Source organism: Ischnura elegans, chromosome 8, assembly GCF_921293095.1.
Source record: "Ischnura elegans chromosome 8, ioIscEleg1.1, whole genome shotgun sequence".
Taxonomy (NCBI): Eukaryota; Metazoa; Arthropoda; class Insecta; order Odonata; family Coenagrionidae; genus Ischnura; species Ischnura elegans.
This window is the reverse complement of record NC_060253.1, coordinates 32,126,131-32,144,859: the sequence shown is the minus strand read 5'-3', so window position 1 is coordinate 32,144,859 and position 18,729 is coordinate 32,126,131. Positions and strand designations below refer to the sequence as shown.

The 18,729-nt window shown below is 37.8% G+C and overlaps 1 protein-coding gene across 1 annotated transcript in view; it reads right to left on the bottom strand.

The window, feature by feature from the left end:
• LOC124163290 (pleckstrin homology domain-containing family M member 2) overlaps positions 1 to 16,526 on the bottom strand; it is a 34,705-nt gene extending 18,179 nt beyond the window's left edge. Inside the window, exons 1-3 of the mRNA XM_046540090.1 lie at positions 16,312 to 16,526; positions 15,546 to 15,762; positions 3,936 to 4,159 (exon numbers count right to left, since the gene is read on the bottom strand). Of these exons, the coding sequence (XP_046396046.1) occupies positions 3,936 to 4,159; positions 15,546 to 15,762; positions 16,312 to 16,470 (600 nt within the window). The 5' untranslated portion in view covers positions 16,471 to 16,526. The remainder of the gene's footprint in view (positions 1 to 3,935; positions 4,160 to 15,545; positions 15,763 to 16,311) is intronic.
• Between the last annotated feature and the right edge of the window lie 2,203 nt (positions 16,527 to 18,729).

The following is an 18,729-nucleotide window of genomic DNA, read 5'->3' as shown; positions in this document are numbered from 1 at the left end:
TATGCTTCGTTCTTTTATTTGGTGAGTCTTTTCACTTACAATTATAAAATTTATCTTATTTTTACAATCATTATTTCGATACCTAATGCTTCATCACGTTTTATAAATTTTCAACGCTTATTTCACCATTATTTTTCGTTACTTCATTATTTCAAAGGAGACTATACGCAATATTTATTTTATTTTTCCATTTTAGGGAAGAATTTCATCCCAAAATTCGTATAACTTTTTTCTCTTAGAAGTGATTGCTAGTGGAAGGCAGTGCTCAGGCAGCTGGCTTCAAGGGAAATAAGAATGATATAAATTCTCCGCTAGATTGTTTTGACATAATTTTTGATGAGAACATCTGTCACATAATTGTAAATAGTACAAATATCAGACTTGCAGAAAAGGCGCAAAATTATTCTCGAGAAAGAGATGCTAAGCCAACAGACGAATCTGAAATCAGATGTCTCATTGGTCTGCTTTTTTATTTAGGGGCAAACAAATCAGGTCGCCAGAACTTGAAATATATGTGGGATCAAGATGGTTTGGGTGTGGAGATATTTAGGGCATCAATGAATTACCAGAGGTTTAAATTGCTGCTTCAATGTCTAAGATTTGATGACATCAGAGACAGAGAAAATAGGAGAAAAACTGATAAATTGGCTCCGATAAGAAAGGTATTCGAAATGTTTATCCGTAAATTTGAACAATTTTACAACATCGGTGAGTTTGCTACAGTAGATGAGCAATTAGTTCCTTTTCGGGGTAGATGTTCTTTCCGCCAATATTTACCAAATAAACCCGCAAAGTACGGCATAAAAATATTTGCACTTGTAGATGCTACTGTGTATTACACGCAAAAAATGGAGGTTTACCTAAGTATTCAGCCAGATGGTCCTTTTAGAGTAGACAACAGCCCAAAGGAGGTTGTAAAAAGGATTGTCAGTCCAATTTTGGGAACGGGGAGGAACATTACAGTGGACAATTGGTTCATGAGTGTGCCACATCTACTTCTAAGAAAACTTACTATTGTGGGGACCATTAGGAAGAATAAGGTAGAGCTTCCCCCTGAAATTGTTTTTGTCAAAAATAGAGTTGAGTATAGTAGCATTTTTCTCTTCAGGAAAAATATGACTCTTGTGTCATATATTCCTAAAAAGAAGAAAAACGTCCTCATGATTTCGAGTATGCACAGCGATATTAGCATTGATCCGACCACAGGTGAAAAAAAGCCGGAAATGATATCCTTTTACAACTCTACGAAAGATGGTGTAGATACGGTAGATGAAATGTGCGCTACCTATAGTGTTGCCAGAAACACAAGGAGATGGCCTATGGTGGTTTTTTATCATTTGATGAATACATTGGGCATCAATGCGTTCGTTATTTTCAGGAACTTACATCCTGAAATTAAGACAAATAGAAGAACATTCCTCCGAGAAATTGCTAAAGGCTTAACAAAACCTTTTATTGCCCAGAGAAGTACACAAAAAAATTTGCCAAAAGAATTTAGGAAAACGTTAGAGAAATACGGAGAGCCATCAATATCGGAGCCACAGGAAAAGTGGAGAAGAGGAAGTGGAAGGTGTGTAATTTGCCCCAGAGCCAAAGACATAAAAACTAAATTGTTTTGTGAAATTTGTGAAAGGAATATGTGTGCATCGCACATGTTGAAAGTATGTAGTGAGTGCTTGGAAAATATTAAAAAATAGTTTCATGAAGGAATTCGTGTAAATGATTTTTTCGTGTCATTCATAAGCCCTTCCAAATGTCAACTGAGGCTATACCAACTTGCTACAATTCGTAAATATTTTCTGTCTCATTTTACACATAATAATATCTAAAGTTGATCAAAATGCAACTATCCCAAAGGAGCATATGAATATTGATCAATAATAGCGAGGATTTCGCAGGGAAATTTTTGTGGTAACTATCGTGATGTCTGCATGCACAAAGTAACGAAGACAAATCTTGTTTAGAGAAGTAAAAATTCATATTTGAATTGCCGAATGGAGAGCAAACTTCTCTTTTACTGGGATACAGAGACCGCCAGAACAAAAGGATTTATTTCAGGGTAAACCTCTCAGCAAAGAGAGTAGGGAAGACCTTCACCCAGATCCTTTCCGGCCTAAGCCCAAAACATTTCCGAAATCCGAATGACCCTGACTCAGCTGCGTACAAAGGAAAGAGAATCTTTCCCCCTCCGTCTACCGCCGCTTCATTTGTGAAACCTTTTTATTGCTTCCAGTCTTGGGTGCGTAGGGGGGTTTTCACACTTCTTGCTGCGGTATTTGCCATACCCTGTCCTTCCCCAAGCCTGGCGTGAGTCATGACGAAAATTCGAGATAGTCGGTCATAACATGACATACTAGGGCACAATGAATGGCGTGAGTAAGAACCCGAGTAGGGGGTTCTTGTGCGTGAGAAATAAACAACGGAAGGAGTGGTCCAGATTTTCCGATCGTTGGTATAGTCTATCAAAACAGGGAAGGCGGGTAAGAGATTAGGCACCGCTCGAGGTCCAACCATAGCTTCCTACCTGCCATCCGCCAAACAATAGCCGGGGTCTGGTAGACCGCTTTTGCTATAATTAGTCATGAATTGCACTCCACTCTGAAATATTACTGCATATAAATAAGCGTAATTTGTATTTTTTTACAGTTTTGATTTCTACGTGTAATTTCATGAAAAAAGAGTGTAAACAGGACGGAGCTATGTCAAGTAGTTATGCAACACTTAGTGGTTTTTTTTGCAACCGCTATGTAAGTGTTACATAACTAATGGACGTAGCTCCGTCGTATAGAGACTCTTTCTTCATGAAATTACACGTAGAAATCAAAGATATAATAAAAAATTACATATCACGCTTACTTTATGAGATAATTTTTCCGAGTGGAGTGCGATTCGTGACTCAATATATCGAGCGTGATCGACTGGACCCCGGGTAATTTTTGGCTGACGGCAGGTACGCGGTTATCGTTGGGCCCTCGATCCATGCCAAATCTCTTACCCATCCTTCCTTATTTGAACAGACTACAGGTCCACCCTCGATTTCCGAAAAGATACAGCATTTCCCAGGCAAATTTGGAATTTATAGACTAGAAGATTATTCAGAATTTTCCCACTTGAAAGAGCCAGTGATTGAGATAAAATTCTTCAAAAATACTTTTCAGAATCATTATTAACAACTTAGAATACTATTTGATCGTTATAACAAATGTAAAAAACCCTAATCATCAAATCATTTCCATCAGCTCAAAAGCAGGCAAATCGCAAGACTCGCAGCCGGTTTTTCCATCAAATAATCAAAATTCAATTCATATCAAATATCTTGTATGATGTTAGGCACGATGTGGTGGAAGTTCGTAATATTGTTGAAATGACACATTGCAATATCCAAACCCCATTCTCCATCTTACTCCCACCCTCCCCTCAAGCACCATGATATATAAGGAAAATCTTTAAGACTTTTTTCACACTTGAAAATGTCGCTGTAACGACGAAACGCGTAGTGTAAAATAAATCATATAAAATATTGAAACGAAGTAACGTATAAAATTATTTAGCCAGGTAATGCAATTTGTTAATTTATGTGAACAAAATTATTATTGCTTTAATTAGAATACAGCCAATATGTAAGAATGTTTACAAATTGTATCAACGTCCGCATCTTTTGTACTTCAAATTCTTTTGAAAATTAACAAAATTACAACAAAATATTCCTATGCGACAATTATTCATACCAAACAATTAAATATTATCAGGAGTTATGAAAGGATAGGTAAATAGCAAAAATTAAGGCAAAATACAATTAAACAATTGAAAAAAGCGAAAAAAACGAGTGGGGTGTCAGAAACACCCCACGCGAGCTCTCACGTTCGTATTTAGGGCGCGAGTCACGGAGGGTTAAGGGTGGGATGGTCAAAGAGTCACAACTGAACATGACTTACCAGTTCCAGACAAAAGTGAGCTGAACGTATTGGAAACAATGCAGCTAAGAAACGGGAAGCACGTAATGGATCCCGAAGAAGTGCGCGTGGTGTGTAATGTTTTCGAAGAAGGCAACGTGATTCTTCCAGTTCTTCCCTAGGACAGTCACCACCCTCTCTCACCAATGCACCAATGTAGCTCTCCAAGGTGCCTTCTGTGAGGGCCATGTGCAGCCAGGCACGTCCTGCCAAATCAAATACAAACAACATAGTTACAGGATTTATACCAACATTTACTTTCAATTTCAATGACTTCCATGACTAGCATGAACCCTGTGACCAAATTAACTTTACAAAGAAAACTGGGATATTTATAACCATTATTAAGTTATCAGAGGGGCATTATTGGTAAATCAGATATTGGAAAATCCTGTTATCAACTCACCTATAAATATTTTGAGTAAAAATTAGGCTATGCTCTTCAAGCAATAATGCAATTATGTTGAAATACTAAAATGAACTTATCAACCTAAGAAAATGTTATATTTTCATATTATTATGCAAAACATTATTTCTCTGCAATTGAACATCACAGGGACAATAGCAACAAAAATAAACACAAAGAAAAAAAAAACCTTATACGGGTACCCTGACTTCGGCTGATTGACATGATGATTGACCATACACATGATCGCTAGAAATGTCTGCTTTACACGATGAATGAATTTTCAAAAATTTCGGCACATTACCAATCTGTAGAGCTGCTATTATCAATAGTACATATTGATTTTAGTGATATTTCCCACCACAGACAATTGTTTTGAAAGTCAAAGAAGATGGAATTCATTTAAATTTTATCTTGAAGATGATTTTGTATTTTTTTGACCGATTTGGTTGAGTATCACAAACAAAGTTATAAAAGGGATTCAAGCAGTAGGAAATGGATAGCAGGAAACCAATTTGAGCAACTGCTACTTTCATGTGCGTTGTGGTCCCACAGCAAAGAAATAAGTTGTTTCCCTAGCAGTGCAACCATGATTATGGGTTACAGATAGTGCAGTGTGGAAAATAAACAAGTGAAAACCCACATTTCAAGTGGTTATCCAAAGTCATTTCCTATTCAATTCAGTATATAAGAAAGCAAGTAAGAACAATTTGGGGAAGAACTGTATACTGCCTTGCACAGGGATTCTTACCTACTAGGAGATAAAAATTTTAAAAGACACAGATTGATGCTGAAGTGTCAATGCTGCCAAACCATGACCTCTAAGTGGAAAAATAGACAATAAGCTCAGAGCAGCAGCCTTGCAAGAGCAAAGGCTGTTCAATATGGAGTTCTTATGTTTAGGGTGCCATCGGGTGAGTTGGAGCATAGTCCCAGCAAAGCCGTTGAACAAAGATAATTCCAATAGAAGAGAAGATAGGTAATTGGAAGGGAAAAAAGGAAGCAGGCCACTGTATTTCCAACGGAGTGGGCCACAGCATCCTTTCCATGATTGAGTTGGGTATCTCAATGCTTCCTATTTCCTAACTGCTGTCAGCAAAAATAAAGCCAGGAGGCTAATAATGCTCATAAGATATCTCATTACTAGAGGCCCGTGAAAGTGGTTTTATTTTTTGCTAAAATTCATTTTAAAACCATGCCATTTCGGTGTTATAGAAAATCGTGGCGGTGTTATTATAATGCTACAATTTTCCCACGTTTATACGCATTTTATTTTTTTATGGTACACATTTCATGAATACTTATACTTTTATTAAGCATTTTACATAACAATTAACACAATTTCGATTGTACAAAATTTATGATAAAACTACATGATAGAAATGGTTCAACTTATATTGGTTCAAGCTATATGAATGGTTCAAGTATGTAGTCTTGGTGAATACGATCGGCAAATGGCAAATCCCCACTACCTCATTTGTGTATACTTCGAGAGCCATTCCAGAATTTTTGGATTGTCAAGTTTCTCTTCATGAAATAAAGCCTTCAAAAACACTTCTGTAGTAGCAACAACAAGCTCCTCCTTTGCTTTCTTCGACTGAGTGACTGTGTTTTCAAATGATAGCTGTCGTTTTGCGGGTCCCCTTTCTTTCGCACGTTTATGTGTATCGCTACTGATGTGCTTTAACAAAGTGTCACAACTTTCAAATTAAAATCTTTTATCACAAACTTTGCACAGTAATACTCTGTCTTTCACATAAAATCCTTCTCAGCTGAATTCACTTGCCCTGGTATGAACATTATCACTAGCTTTTGGCATTTTAAAATTCCTATCCTTTGTTCGATATATAAAGCTGGAACTACGATTAAAAAACAGTCCAACAGCAAAACAACCTGTCACAATGGTGTTTTCAAACTGAGTGCTGGGTAGCTACGGTATAACCATAGTACTGTACAACTTACAAATTGGCCAAAATGTTTCATGTCATGGGTTCCCTTTCAATACCCCTCACCCAGGTGTTGAAGGAAAGTAGGAAAGCAGCTATATACAACAAAATTGCTTAGTTTTGATTACAGCTGTTGCCAATCGGTCAGGAAAGTCAGTGAAAGAAGCTTCATCTTACTTAGCCACACTTAACAAAACATAATCGTATTCAAAGAAACTTGAAAAATTACTTCCCATTTATCGATCCTGAAACATCTATAATGAGATGCTTTCTCACCCAAAGAATTAGATATTAGATTTGGCCAATGTCGAAATGATTTTTTTTGCATTATAGCTCAGTGGAGAGCTGAATATCTGACTATCCGTCCGCTAATAAGGAGAACCCCATCTCCTATCTTTTCTGTTCCTTCCTTCCCTCCCCCTATGCTAGTGCTTCTGCTTCCAAATAACCATACGTGTCTTTATGGATGTCTTTAAACGAATCGAATCTCGCAGTTGACTGTACGGCGCCATTCACGGCCGCCGTGGTCACCACGGCACCCATTTCAATCCGGCCCGGCGGTGTTCCGTCTACGGCGAGAAATACAGGCAGTGCGACATTGAGGCCGCTTTCTGACGAAATGACTTTTCGCCAGCCGCCATTCACGTCACGACGCCGTGAAATTCAGGCCGCTTTCTGCCACGCTGTGGGCCATGCCGTGAACGGCGGCCCAGTCCCAACCAGCGGCCGTGTTTAAGTCAACGAAATTGTTACATTAGACCCATACTCAAGGTTTTCCTGCAACAAGTCATCCAATAACGCTGTCTAATGCATCGCGGTGAGTCACCGGAATTGCAGCTTGGCATTGATGCGTGCTGGGCGCGTGAGCTTGTATTTCCGCTCTTCGGCGGCTGTGTTAAATTTCTTCACGCACATTTTTAATTCATAATATCTAATTCTTCAGGTTGGAAACCACATCATTCTAAATATTTAAGGATTTAAACGTGGGAATCGAAGAGAGAGGCTGCGATAAATTTAACGGCAAATTCTGGCGGAGAAATCACTACGGTGCGCGATAATATGCGGATGAGTTATGCGCGAGACCTAACGAGCCAATTGACCTTGAAATCGTAATGAGATAGAGCAAATGAACGTCGGCAGCGTTAAACAATGAAGGCTTAGGTTTTAATTAGTGATGGGTCGATTCCAAAATTTTATCGATTCCGATCCCGATTCCGATTCTGACATTTCGATTCCGATTCTACCGATACCAATTCCATCGATTCTGATGCCATAGGCTCCAAGAAAAATATCACTTAATTCCAGGCAACAAGAAAACTACTTTTAAAAATATTACTCTGTGAAAGAGTCAGTTGACAAAGGAATCTTTCATATCATTAATATGTAATTAAAATATAATAGCTAAATTTCAAAACAGAACATACCTGAAAAGTGGTGTTACATGATAGGTATTACTTTAGAATATTGGCACTCATAATATGTCGACAATATATATATATATATCCAAACTACAAGGGAGAGCCCTGAGTACAGGAATTTTCATAGCTGTAATAAAGATTACATACTACGTATATGAATAATGTAATATTTGGCCCTTTCAAATTCTCAAGCAGAAAATCCAATTATTCTACATGCTCAGCCAGCAGGTTTTGACGTCTCCATGTTACAGTATTACTGCCTGCAGAAAATTGCCTTTTGCTACACATGTGTGTTATTGGGCAAGTACTTTCCCACCAAAATTGCAAGATTTCGGAGACTTTGGAATTTTTATTAAAAATTATATCAACGATTTGTTGGATCTTGAATCTTAATGGAATTCAATTGGACGAAGCGAACAACTATAGAACTAAACTTTAGTTTTGTAGAGCCAAAAAAAATGCTATACTTCTCACGTCATTCAATCAACCTTTAAATCTCTTGCTTTTTTAAGTTCAAGAAAGAAACTAAACGCTACAAATGAATATTACATCGGACGGACGCAGTAATAGAAAAGGCTAAAAGAGCCTTGTGGTGTGAAAACTTCCCCTACCGCGCGACTCACCTCGGCGAGAGTGGAAAGGGAAAAAGGGTATCGCTTGTTGCCTTTCACGGAAACAGTTCATTTTTCTCTCTCTTAAGCATGCTGACTTAATCTCTTCACTTTACTTCAATACCCGAGCCATATTTCTTACGCCCGGGATGGTTCCGAAAAATATCCAATCCTTAGTATTTTCACTCGAGTAATGCGCTAAATGGTCTAGTCGATCTATACATAATCCTTTTTAACATCCTCAGTTTAGTGTTTTAAGTCAATGAAGACGATTATCCATGCTTTAAATGACGATTTTCAGGACTAATGTTTTAAAAAACTTGAAAAATCGGCCTCAGTTACCGAGCCTCAGAGGTCCGCGGCGTGTAGTCAGCCTTGACGCGCGATTGAAAAATCGCTCTTATTTCCTTCGTCGCAAACTTTTTTTTCAAGACTTCTACTTAGTACTCTTTAGAAATTTCTACTTAATATTGTGGTTCAAATTTTCCAAGTTATATTTTTCGTAAACGAAAGATAATGTCTACGTAATGTCAAATTTCACGTGAAAAACGGGTCGGCCATTTTGCGTTGTAAAACCAGACAGATGAGAGCCAGAATCTTCAAAAGTCATTGAAAGTATAGGCAAAGCACCAGATCAAAGGAATATTGCGTTTTTTATTCCACAAAACTCATACCAACGCAAAACCACTGGGATAAATTCAAAGATTTTTTGAGGAAAAACGATATCTCGTGTGGCATTGAAAAATTGGTCATGTTTGGGCCTCTGTATCTCACTAAAGGTTTGCATTTATGTAAAATGGCATATAAATCAATATTTGGTAATGATTTATGAGTATTTACGCTGAGTTTCAAGTCTCTATCCCCAAAAAGGTCATTTTGGACTTTATTCCAGCTTTTTCCGATTTCGGACCAGTGTGCGCGGGGTAGGAAGACGATCGGCCGCCGCGGCTGGCGTAAAGGTATTCGGCGCCCACGTCGACAACAACAATAGTGTATTCGGCAAGCTGAAACCACTGAAACTACCAGGCCAAGGCATTAGAATGACTTATCGGCTTTAAAAACTGCATTATAACATGAGTTTCATGATAGCGCTTCCTGTCGGCAGATTGCTGGACCTACTAGCCTCGAATGCTCTGTAACCTTAACTATTCGACTCGACATCCGTAATGCTACTCGAAACGCTCGAGTCGAGTACCAACTACTCGATCGACTTGAATTTTCGAGTACTCGCACATCCCAAGAAGATATGTGTTTTGTTATTACGGTTACGTGGCGCAAAAATTCAAATGACTATTGGAAATGCGGTCGTATATTTTGTTGTTTGAAGTACTGCTGGAATCGGAATCGATTTTTCCCCTTGGCAAGTACTCGTTTTCGATTCCGGTTCTTGGCCGAGAATCGAGGAATCGAAGAATCGAGGAATCGAACCGACCCATCCCTAGTTTTAATAGAATATGACTCATTAGATGTGATTTTTTCGCTAATCCACCTAAAATCGCAAAATAACGCAAAATTTCATTTCTATCTACCGATTTCGCAATATGTCGTTTTATTTCGCATTATTTTGCAATATCTACTCATTACAAATTATGCCTATTTGTAGTCAAGGTTTGGAAGTACTTAAATTAGCCACTTCAGGAGATAAAATATTGCTCAACTATTAATGTAGGGAAAGAAAACAGATTGTGAAATACATGGGCTTTATTGAGAGGTTTTTCCCTTGACTTAGGGAAGTTAGTCAGCACATCGAAGCATTCAAGTAAAAATTAGAAAATATTCTAATTTCATTTGCATGATCATGTGAACGACAGTAAATTTGCTAAATTTTCTGTCTTACATACAGAATGACATTCATGCACATGATAATTCAAACAGTCTTTATGATCGTTCTTTGTGAAAAAACGGCCTCAACAAAAAGTTATAATTGGAAGAATGTTTAGCCAACGATCTCTCTCTCCGATACTGATGGTATATATCAAAAGCTGTTTCAGCTGTCTCAAACGATTCATACATTGATAGTTGACACTTACCAGATCCTTAAAGTAATAATTTTTAATGAGTGAGTGCACAGTAAATCCTCTCCAATACTTATAATGGGGAACTTGCATGAATTTTTTTTATTTCATAGGCGGACAGAAAATTATTTTCTGAATACAACAAAGAAAACCGCATGTAAATCTGAGTTTTCCTTCGAGAGATATTTAATGATAAATATAACGAATTTTAAAGCGCGGGAAAAACTCCCTCACCCCCCAAGCCACTGCCGACGAAGCCTCGATGACGTCAAAGGTGCCTAAACATCACGCGAAGCTATTGTTGTGATTGTTTGTAATAGTTGCCAGCAGTTGTGAGAGCTTCGTTTGTTAGATGTGTTGATTATTTTATATTTTAAGATAAATATCCGACGATAGAGGCTTGGAAGCCCTCGTATTTTGCATTATTTATAATATTAATATCTGAGTAAGGCCATAAAATATAAAACTGGAGCAGTTAAACCAAAAATTTGATAATACCTAAATAACATCGTTGTAGGAGTCTGAGCCACGGCCATTGGAAGGGGGATACGTTAATTGTAAGTTGATGTTATCGACGGCATATCATTCATTTAAGTATGTAATTAGAACGATTTTGATGTTTAGTAATGCCCGCTTAGCTTTTATATACAATGACTTCATCCGTTTATTCTTAGGTACCGGAGAATTCGTCGTTTAGGACTGTCTGTGCTTGTATTATGGGGTGAATTCCAGTCAATGCAACTTTTGCTCGCTGATTGGAGACATCTAGGAACATTTTTGTGCCAAAATAGTGTTATTTTCAACGTGACATCTCCCGTTAAGCTACTGATTATAATCACAGTGCCAGTGGTTGTAATGCACAAAGTTTGGCAAGGTTGAAAAATATCGGCCAAGAGTTATCAGTGTTCCATCGTGATTGAATTGTAAAAAGTGCTATTACGTTATCGATAAATGTCTAACAGTAGTGTAAAAATTGTCAGTGGCGTGCTAATCTCCGTTGTTCACCGTAGATATGACATTTCACGATCACGCTATTGAAATAAAAACTGTGTGTGAAGTTTGTTATTCCATTATTTAAACGAGTAGTAGTGAGAAATGTCACCTGTGTCACTTGTGTGGGCTAATTTAAGGGTTTAAATCAGTGAATAAATAGTTGTATTCATCATAACGAGTTCTGTTATTGTAAGTTGTACGTGATGAATATAAGGATGTGATAGTGACATCCAGTTTTTGATAAGAGTATCCCTATGCCTATTAGTATGCCTATTTCCCACTATATTTTTATGGTATATGCTAGTATATTGTTTATGGATTTACCTATATTATTGAAATAGGTTTTAGCTTGTGTGTGTGTTGGCAGCGGAACCGATTCGCGATCTCACATGTGGATTGTGTGCAGACTGTTTTGCTGTGAATTCGTACCGTAGGGCGGATAGGACTACCTTCTCCGTTAATCCGGCGTTGCCAAATTCAACAGCACAGCTTACTCTAATGTCAACAGCACAGCTTACGATCGTTATCCTCCAGTATTACAAGTTTCTTTTACAACTCGATTTGCCGCCGACGTATAGCAATAATTTGTCTTAACAAATTCCATGAGGGTCGTGGCATCAAATTTTGGTGTCCTAAAAAAAGGCTGGTGTCCTAACACCCCATGCCACACGCCTTTTAGGCGGCTTGCGGGGTATTATGTAGACGTAGATGAATTTCAGGTGTACTATTCGAACGAGTGGCAACGTTATCATCCATTTTTCTGATAACCAAAACACACGAAGTGAAACGCTTGTACTTCATTATCCCGATGCCGCATTATTAATATCCCAAGTAATAATCTAGGCACAATAGTAATAGGAAAACTTGCCCAAGAATAACAGAACAAAATAAAGTGACGATGAGCGGCTAAATACTCCCTCAAAACAAATTTTACACCATGCGCTCAGCGTATTTCCCTACTCCCTATGGTTGTTTAGGCACCTATGACGTCACGCCTGGCCTCGGCAACGCTCGGGTGTCTTCGCGCAGTGGTCGGCTCAGAGAAATTTTTCTCGATTTTAAATGCAATTTTTTTATTTCTTCTGATGTTGAATGGAGAAACTGAAGGTATTTTTGCGAGCTAATGTATCCATTTGACTTATTCAAAATAGTTTTCAGAGCAATCTAGGACCCATGCAAGTTCCTCATTTGTCAACTCAAATATGTATACAATATCCTTGATTAATATGCAACCCACGTTGACATAGATGCAAGAAATTGCATAAACATTAAGGAGACACTGACACTATTTCATTCACCATTCCACATTAATAATTTCATATATATAGAAGTAAAATATTCCATAGAGGCAATTAGTTTTAGAAAGATGAACCTTGAAATTTTCAAATTCGAAACCATTCAAACTTAAATTGCTTTATATCCTTAAAAAACTTATAATATCATAATAACTCATAGTTCAAAACATCAGTCATATTTTAAAATGTGTCTATGTATATACATATCACTGAATACCAAACATAAATGTTATTTGTCAAAAAATAAAGTAAATAATACAATATTTTGAATGTGTTATAAGTCCCCAGCAATCCATATACATCGCGTTCAACATAATTCAATGAGCTTGCCTACTATCTACATCGTCAACTTTGTCAACATTATGTATACTCACAACTGCATTTTCAATTATACAGTAGAGATCTTTGTTGTACAGTACTTATTTACAATACCACGATCATTTTTACAATAATTAATCAAGAGAATGTATATAGAAAGTCTTCTGTATGCTTTGCTGCATGCCAAGCCTATGGACAGCATGTACGGGTGCAGTCCTACCAGGACTAGTTGAGTCAACTCTTCATTGCATCAGCAGCACATTTCTGACAGTAGGAGTTTCTGACTCGACAATTAAGTGGTATAAGAGTAACTGTGCATTCTTTTGTTGTTACAACAGGGAGTATTTTTGTTAAGAGTGGAAAACAATGGGCATGAAATTTGTTCATCACGCTACTTAGTCTCATTGAAAAGAAAATTTTCCCAGGAGTCCAATTATATAAGCCAAAATTCTTCTAGTATTCCACAAACGTCATTAAATGCTAATAAAAAGTTCTGAAATATCGCTTGAAGTCACGTGTCCTGAAACGCTTTCCGATGCCATTGTACGGTACACAATGCACTTCTTAACAAGTTGCATACGGATGGCAAGAATTCTCGTAATTTTTTTCCTGAACGTTCCGGACGGATGACGAAGATTCTCGTCATTTAGGCGCATCAACCTTAACAATTTAAAAGCGTACAATACGTATTCGTTAGTACGTTTTCAGTTGTTGTTCGCTATTCATAATGAATTGATGCATCATAAAATTTGATTGGGTAAAGTTATATTCTAAGCATTAGCTTTTTAACCATGTTTAAACCAAAGGCATTACGCCCTAATAGGCACATATTTCCAAATCGGCGTTCCTAGAAATTTAAATACCCCGGTACGCAACGTGTTAAGAGAGTAGAGCCTCGATTGCAAGAGATCGAATTAAAAATATCGTAGAGCTTTTTTGTAGTTTTTCTAAGGACAAATTGACTTAAGAGGGATTTAAGAAGGCACAATATGACAGTTTACCAATGGTTGACTCCCTTATAGCAGCTTATTTCCTGAAAAACAGTGATTGCTTCGTCACTGCCGCGATGCGTGGAGTAGAAGCAAGCAGGTAAATAATTATTTGTTTGATAAAAATTATAATACAAAGTTTTTAAATATTTATTTATTATCCAGTAAGATTTGATTGATCCATTTCTAGCTGAAAATCCATCTAGTCTTCTTACTTAATAACCTATCAATCAGAACTTAGATATTTTTCACCAATCGGACAGAGTTGAGAGCCAAATTATCGTTAAAAGGTAATAAAAAAGTATTTGATAGACACAAAAATAAGTTTCAAGTACTATTTATGCTGTATTTACTCGAGTTGCTGTTTTTGAACCAAGACCCACAGCAAAAACGAGTTGAAATTTTAGGTTTTGCATTGATATGTACTGAACGTTATAGGAATTGCAGTAATAAATTTGGAGTTTACCTAGCCAAAAGCCTCATTTTTTTCCGTATATTCCTTATTTTTACCCATGGTTTAATCGTAATCAGTATTTATTCTCAAAAATAGCGACCATCATTTGTATTTCATCCTACAATGGGCCGACTAGTAAGCACATTTCTAGGGTTGTTTACAAAGTGAAGTAAGTGATACATCCTAAATTTGGTGGCCATCCGAGAAAAACTGGCGACTCGATGAAACCCTACGGTAACCCTGATTCAAGAGTCTACTTACGTTAAGAATATCCCGTCGAAAATACACAAAGTATTTAATTCTATTCTGTATGTCATCAATCACTTTCTTCTCATACTTATGTCCTTTGGGACACAAGAAAAAACCTTCCCTGGCGAGGAAATAGAGGTACTTGAGCGATGGGGCACTATCCACAATTTACATGGTTTATAGAATATCCATGCTGCAATACACTTACTGCATAAAGCAAATGATGTAGGTGCATAAAGTATATCACAATCAACTTATTTTCATTTAATCTTCCCAAATCTTCCCGAACAATACTCTTAAATTATTTCAAAAATCCCCAGGCAACCCAACATTTTCACAATCTGCAGTTTGGCATAAAAACAGCAATCATTTTTGCCAAATTTGTATTTGAGCTCTTACTTCGACAGATTTCCTATCCACTTCCTCAGTCTGTCATCAGTGGATACCGTTCCGTTATGTCATGCGTGCACGGTGCACTCCGATGACGTAGTGTTTTCAAGCAGTTGATGCAGATTAATTTTTAAAGACTCTACACTTGGCTAAAAAACATTATTCGTCCGCAAAATTTTAGGTGAGTACCTTCTTATTCTCGTACTTTCAAAAAATTGTGCCACTTCAGCAAGTGAAGAAAAATGCAAGTATTCAGCAAAAGTTAAAAAAAGCAATCATGTATCGCACAAGCACACCTTAGAAATATTGCTGGATTATGGGTGTTCCCAGATTAAGGAATTCCGGATTCAGGGTGCTCAACTATACTGGCAACTAAGTATGAACTTCAGTCAATTACATCAAAACTTATCCTTGACTAAATTCAACCATGAAACGTGAGATTTGGTGGTATAGCATCTTGTAAATATGTAGATTTTTGAGACTGTAAGGCATTCATAATTTTACTCACCCAATCCCACAGGTGAATCTATGTGCGACAAGGTCTCGATGGCATTGATGGTGTCACTGTGGGCTAAGACTCGCATGATGGGCCAATAGCCAGCTTGCAACCGGCGCAGCCCGTGCAAGAGTGCTCTGTCTACCCATCTGCACAAGCCTTGAACGACCCATGACTCCGATCCAAGCTGTACTGGTGCTCCGGAGGAAGAGAGAGCGTGGTACTGGACCTGTCGCCGCAATAGGCGGAGAATAAATTAAGAATGATTGGCTGTAATTCTCAGGTGGTTAATTTTTGCCCCCCCCAAGACCACACCCCAATTACTTTCCGAAAAAATGTATACAGCGAAATAAATCGTCGTAAATGTCTTACAACTTAATCTGTTATTCCGAAAAGAATATTAAAAAGTGGCCTCTGCCTTTCACGCTAAATACTGTAAATAAACAATTACGGAACGTTTGCATAAAAATTTTCATTGCATTTCAACAACAACGAGAAATACTATGTCTACTTCGACAAATGATAGTCAGTATTTGTCACTCGACATCTTAGTCGATAGATCTTCACGCTATGCACATAAAATGACCTTCGCATTGATTTACTCATGTTTATTAGTTGCATGACTCATAGTGTCGCAATAGGCACAGTTTGGAAAACAAAACTTGATACGTAACAAAACCTGTAATTTTTCATTACCGTAATAAGACATTTATCCGGAAATCGGTGATGAAAATTAAATATTTCATGTAAAATAAACAAAAATCACTAAAACACTTGCCAGTTTGACAGCTTTTCCGAGTTCATCCAGGATCCGCTCCTTGACACCGTTCTTATCTTCTGAGCTGTCCATCGCACTTTCTAATTTCCTGGACTGCTCCCGAAATGCATTACTCCAGTTTATTACTGAAGCTTTACATGATAACATGTATGAACTCATTACTTCCACTAGAATCAGAAGACATTTTGCTGGAAGAATAACTGCACGATGGCGTAGAAGCGCAAGAATCGATCTAAAAAAAATAAGGGCAAAGAGCCCGCGCATTTTAAAATATCCCGTTTGATCGAAAGGGATGCGCAAATGTAGAATTTGAGTTTTTCCCGGCGAAAAATTAGAAGGAAAGTTTCTCAGATTTCCCTCCGAGCGTTGTTTGGGTATATGGTCCCAAATTTTCAACAGTGTCTGCCATCGTCTTCAGTTTAGAATGAATCAACCAAATGCCTGGTGGGAAACTATCTTGCAGAGGCGCAAAACATTAACTTTTGTTCCTTAGGAAATAATTTTTAAGAGTGGTTCATTCTAAAAATTCCTATTTTAATTCGGTTGGGCTTAGTTTTAGAATATATTTACGTGGAATTAGTTGCTTTTCACGGTCTTATTCCATTGTCATTTCAAAATGATGTAAAATGAATATCATGCCTTAGAGTTGTTAAGGAAGGAGTTCTTCCTGCCAAGGAGTTCTTCTGTGGTCTACATTAGCTATGAAGTAGAGTACACTCTGACCATTTCATAGCACATATTATGAAATGCTTAATATGCCCTGAATATACAACTACGCAAATAACAAAATACCATGTAAAAATTTCATTATCTTTTCTCGTAATCACATTTTATGCAAAATAACATGAAAAAGTCGCATGATTCCTAAACTTCCTAAACAAAAAAATTGCAGGAAATATAATAGGCAATTTCAGCTGATAAAAATAAGTACATGTCTCTGAAAAGGTTTCTTGATTGACTGAGGCGTTCATCAATGGGGAGTAGTCAGCGGTGGATACATATTGGGTGTGAGGGAGGCACACTCCCCCCCCCTTGTGAGGCTATGCAAGTCATTTCTTTCCCACACTACTCATTCATTTCTTTCATCAGTCAACTCTGAGTTGAGATATCGGGTAATGGTACTTTCTTATGTGGTGCGTGTGTTATCATCATACGTTTCTGTCTGGCACATAGATAGCTAACCTACGAGAAAAGTCGCGGCAATGGCAGTGAGCTCCACCCCTCCAGCTTTTCCTGTGCCTGCCACTCGGAGAATAACTGGTGTTAAAATGCTGAGGGCAAGGATGGATTAAGGTAACTGTTTTGGTTGGAGGCCAAAATACTTTCCATGTTACCTTATGGTGGTCTACAATACCTCTCAGTGCTATCAGGTGTTTGTGGAACAGAGGCATTAAGATGTACTTAAAAATTATTTTTAAACGTCGTTTTTTAAGCTGATTAAATTTTAAAAATCTTCAGAGTGCCACATTAAAGATTATTACCTTCTCAATTTTTCCAGACTTTACAGAGGGGAGTGGCTAGTGGAGTTAAAATGCACTGGACATTCCCATGCAAAGAAGTAGAATATATACTGGGCCTTCTTGTACAAAGTTCCCATATTGTGGTCACTCATATTGCTAATGCCACACCCTGTAAATCCTTCATGAAGCTACCAGGCATGCAATGGCACATAGTATTGGTGGTTGTGTCATATACCGGACACAATAGGGTGGTTTTCTATTACTTTTTTATTGCCTAAATCGAAAGATTAGTACTCCTAGAGTACGTATTTCACACTTTTAGATTTTTAAATGACGATATCTATTTTTCCGATTAAATGAAAAGTGAAAATTTTCAAGCGCGCGAAACCGCGACAGGTAAGTATGAATGCCGGGAAAACTACTCTGTGACGTCGTTCTGGTTCCCGCTGCCACAAGTGAGGCGACCTTGGGGCGAGGCTCTGAGCGCTGATACGACCCAGGATGCTAGCAGGTAGCAGAGTACCATTCTAGCTGGTAGCGCTTGGCTTAAATAAGGATTATTAATACCTTATTAAACGAGGAAAACTTTCTGACCTTAGCCAGTTTTAATAGGTGATTATTAAGTTGATGCGTAGTTTTCCGCGGCGTTGTCTAGATGATGTCTCCATGTTCCTGGGTTTCACCGCGTGGATTTTCTTTGTGACGACAGAAACTGTCGTCACAAAGAAAATCCACGCGGTGAAACCCAGGAACATGGAGACAGGTGATTATTAAGACATGTTTCCCTGAGCTCTGAGCCTCATGCATGCATTGGTAACCTCAGACGATGTAAAACTCCTATCTACTCTTATAGATTTAACTAGGTCCCTGTGACGTCACGTGGAGTGGCATCGCATGGGCGCCAATCCACGTGCGGTTTTTCCAATGCGGTTAAAATGTACTATTGATGAATACACTA